Genomic DNA, 2,699 nt, shown 5'->3' on the forward strand with positions numbered 1-2,699 from the left:
GGAAGAGCGAGGCTAAGTGCCAGAATTGGCGCATCCTATGGATGCGCCATTTCTGGGGCGGCTGACGGCTGGTGTTTCTAGCCTGGGAGGGGGCCAATATTCATGGCACCCTTCCTGGGCTATTAATATCAGCCCCCAGCTGTCTGCCTAGCCTGTGCTAGCTATTAAATTAGGGGGGACCCCACGTTATTTTTTTTGGGGGGTTCCCCCATTTTAATAGCTAGTAAAGGCTAGGTATTCAGCTGGGGGCTGATATTAGTAGCCTGGGAAGCTCCGTGGGTATTACCCCCTTCCCAGGCTTCAAACATTTGCCCCAGCTGTCTGCTTAACCTCCGCTAGAGCCTAAAATTAAGGGGAACCCCACGCCATTTTTTTTTTAAATAAATCCTTTATTTTAACACTAAATGACAAGTACAGTAATCAACACTATTACTGTACTTCATATATATGTGACTGACATGTTTCTATCTATCTAATCTATGTGTGAAGCTCTATTCTGTCTGTTATAAATTGTCGGGTACAGATGCTGAATTGCCGGCCGGCTTTTTTAAAGAGACGGTGCATGAAAACACTAATATTTTTTTAAATAAATCCTTTACACTAAATGACAAGTACAGTAAGCAACACTGTCACAGTACTTCATATATATGTGACTGACATGTTTCTATCTATCTAATCTATGTGTGATGCTCTATTCTGTCTGTTATAAATTGTCGGGTACCGCTGCTGAATTGCCGGCCGGCTTTTTTAAAGAGACGGTGCATGAAAACACTAATATTTTTTTAAATAAATCCTTTACACTAAATGACAAGTACAGTAAGCAACACTGTCACAGTACTTCATATATATGTGACTGACATGTTTCTATCTATCTAATCTATGTGTGATGCTCTATTCTGTCTGTTATAAATTGTCGGGTACCGCTGCTGAATTGCCGGCCGGCTTTTTTAAAGAGACGGTGCATGAAAACACTAATATTTTTTTAAATAAATCCTTTACACTAAATGACAAGTACAGTAAGCAACACTGTCACAGTACTTCATATATATGTGACTGACATGTTTCTATCTATCTAATCTATGTGTGAAGCTCTATTCTGTCTATTATAAATTGTCGGGTACAGATGCTGAATTGCCGGCCGGCTTTCTTAAAGAGACGGTGCATGAAAACACTAATATTTTTTAAAATAAATCCTTTACACTAAATGACAAGTACAGTAAGCAACACTGTCACAGTACTTCATATATATGTGACTGACATGTTTCTATCTACCTAATCTATGTGTGAAGCTCTATTCTTTCTGTTGTAAATTGTCGGGTACCGGTGAATGCCGCTGATGAATTGCCGGCTTTTCATGTCATTCTACATTATTCTTAGTTGTTTTACTTCATGTAGAATTAACCTACAAGGAAAGAAAGGGTTTATTTTCATTCCGATATTTCTGTCCCATTGACTTGCATTGGTTTCCGGTATCGGAATCGGCGATATCCGATACTTTTTGGGTATCGGCCCGATCCAATCCGATACGATATTTCCTGATATCGGAAGGTATCGCTCAACACTACTCATGATACCATTCATCTAGTGCTGTATACACTCAGTGGGCGGTAGATGCCCATACTGTACTGTACACCCTCCAAAGTGCGGAGTAACCATATGTGAGATATTCAGTCACCCGGCAACCGCCGCCATCCTGACACCACATGTTACACAGAGAACACAGAGCAGAAGAGATCAGCCTCAGTGCAGGAATCACACACTCAGTGCTCAGCCAATCAGCGCTCAGCAGGGCTATGGCTCCGCCCACAGGCAGCTCCTCAGTGTTAACCCATTAGCGCCTGCGATGCTTCCAGCCGCCCCTGGAGCAGCAGCCTGCAGTCACCCCAGCACAGGGGGTCTCCAGCCCCTCGCCCTCCCCAGCAGCAGGAGCTCCTCCTCAGTAGATGTGGGCGGCTCTGAGAAGAGCCTTTGTGTTGTTAGAGCAGAACAGAAGCATTAACCCCCGAAGCCGTAGAGAGTGCGGCCCTGGCGCTTGAGCGCGTACACCACGTCCATGGCGGTGACGGTCTTCCTCTTGGCGTGCTCGGTGTAGGTGACGGCGTCACGGATCACGTTCTCCAGGAAGACTTTCAGGACGCCGCGAGTCTCCTCATAGATGAGGTCGGAGATGCGTTTGACTCCTCCTCTGCGGGCGAGACGGCGGATGGCAGGCTTGGTGATGCCCTGGATGTTATCACGGAGAACCTTCCTGTGCCGCTTGGCACCGCCCTTCCCCAGACCTTTCCCTCCTTTGCCGCGACCAGACATCTTCCAAGCAGTCAGCAGAAAGCTATGACTGACAGCGCGCAGTCCTCCTTTATATAGAGCGTGAGGGGACCAGAAAGAGGACTGCAGAGGAGACGCGCTTCCAGGGCGGGGATGGAAAGGAATTTGCATTATCAGCTCCGCCCCTTCCTCTGATTGGCCGAGCACAGAGCTGTTAGTGATTTTGAATTTCCCGCTCATTGTCCTGGTATTTTCCTGCTTCTACTGTGATGGTGGAAATAGTCACAGCCCTGATTCCTCTCTGGTGACATCCTGCTCGGAGGAATTACACTGTGACACCTGGAAATAACTCACTGTGAGGTCTATAGAGTTATATACTCTCCTCCATCCAGCGATGTATAAGCTCCATATCCTGCTGTATACCCCTATATAGC

At 46.2% G+C, this 2,699-nt stretch overlaps 1 protein-coding gene across 1 annotated transcript; it reads right to left on the reverse strand.

Annotated features, from left to right (window-relative positions):
* Nucleotides 1-1,995: 1,995 nt before the first annotated feature.
* LOC141164237 (histone H4-like) lies at nt 1,996-2,327 on the reverse strand. The gene has a single exon (XM_073649364.1). The coding sequence runs from the start codon at nt 2,305-2,307 to the stop codon at nt 1,996-1,998; it is 312 nt and encodes a 103-aa protein (XP_073505465.1). The 5' UTR covers nt 2,308-2,327.
* Between the last annotated feature and the right edge of the window lie 372 nt (nt 2,328-2,699).

Source organism: Phyllobates terribilis, unplaced genomic scaffold, assembly GCF_046119375.1.
Source record: "Phyllobates terribilis strain yellow unplaced genomic scaffold, ASM4611937v1 Scaffold_10__3_contigs__length_209671492, whole genome shotgun sequence".
Lineage (NCBI taxonomy): Eukaryota > Metazoa > Chordata > Amphibia > Anura > Dendrobatidae > Phyllobates > Phyllobates terribilis.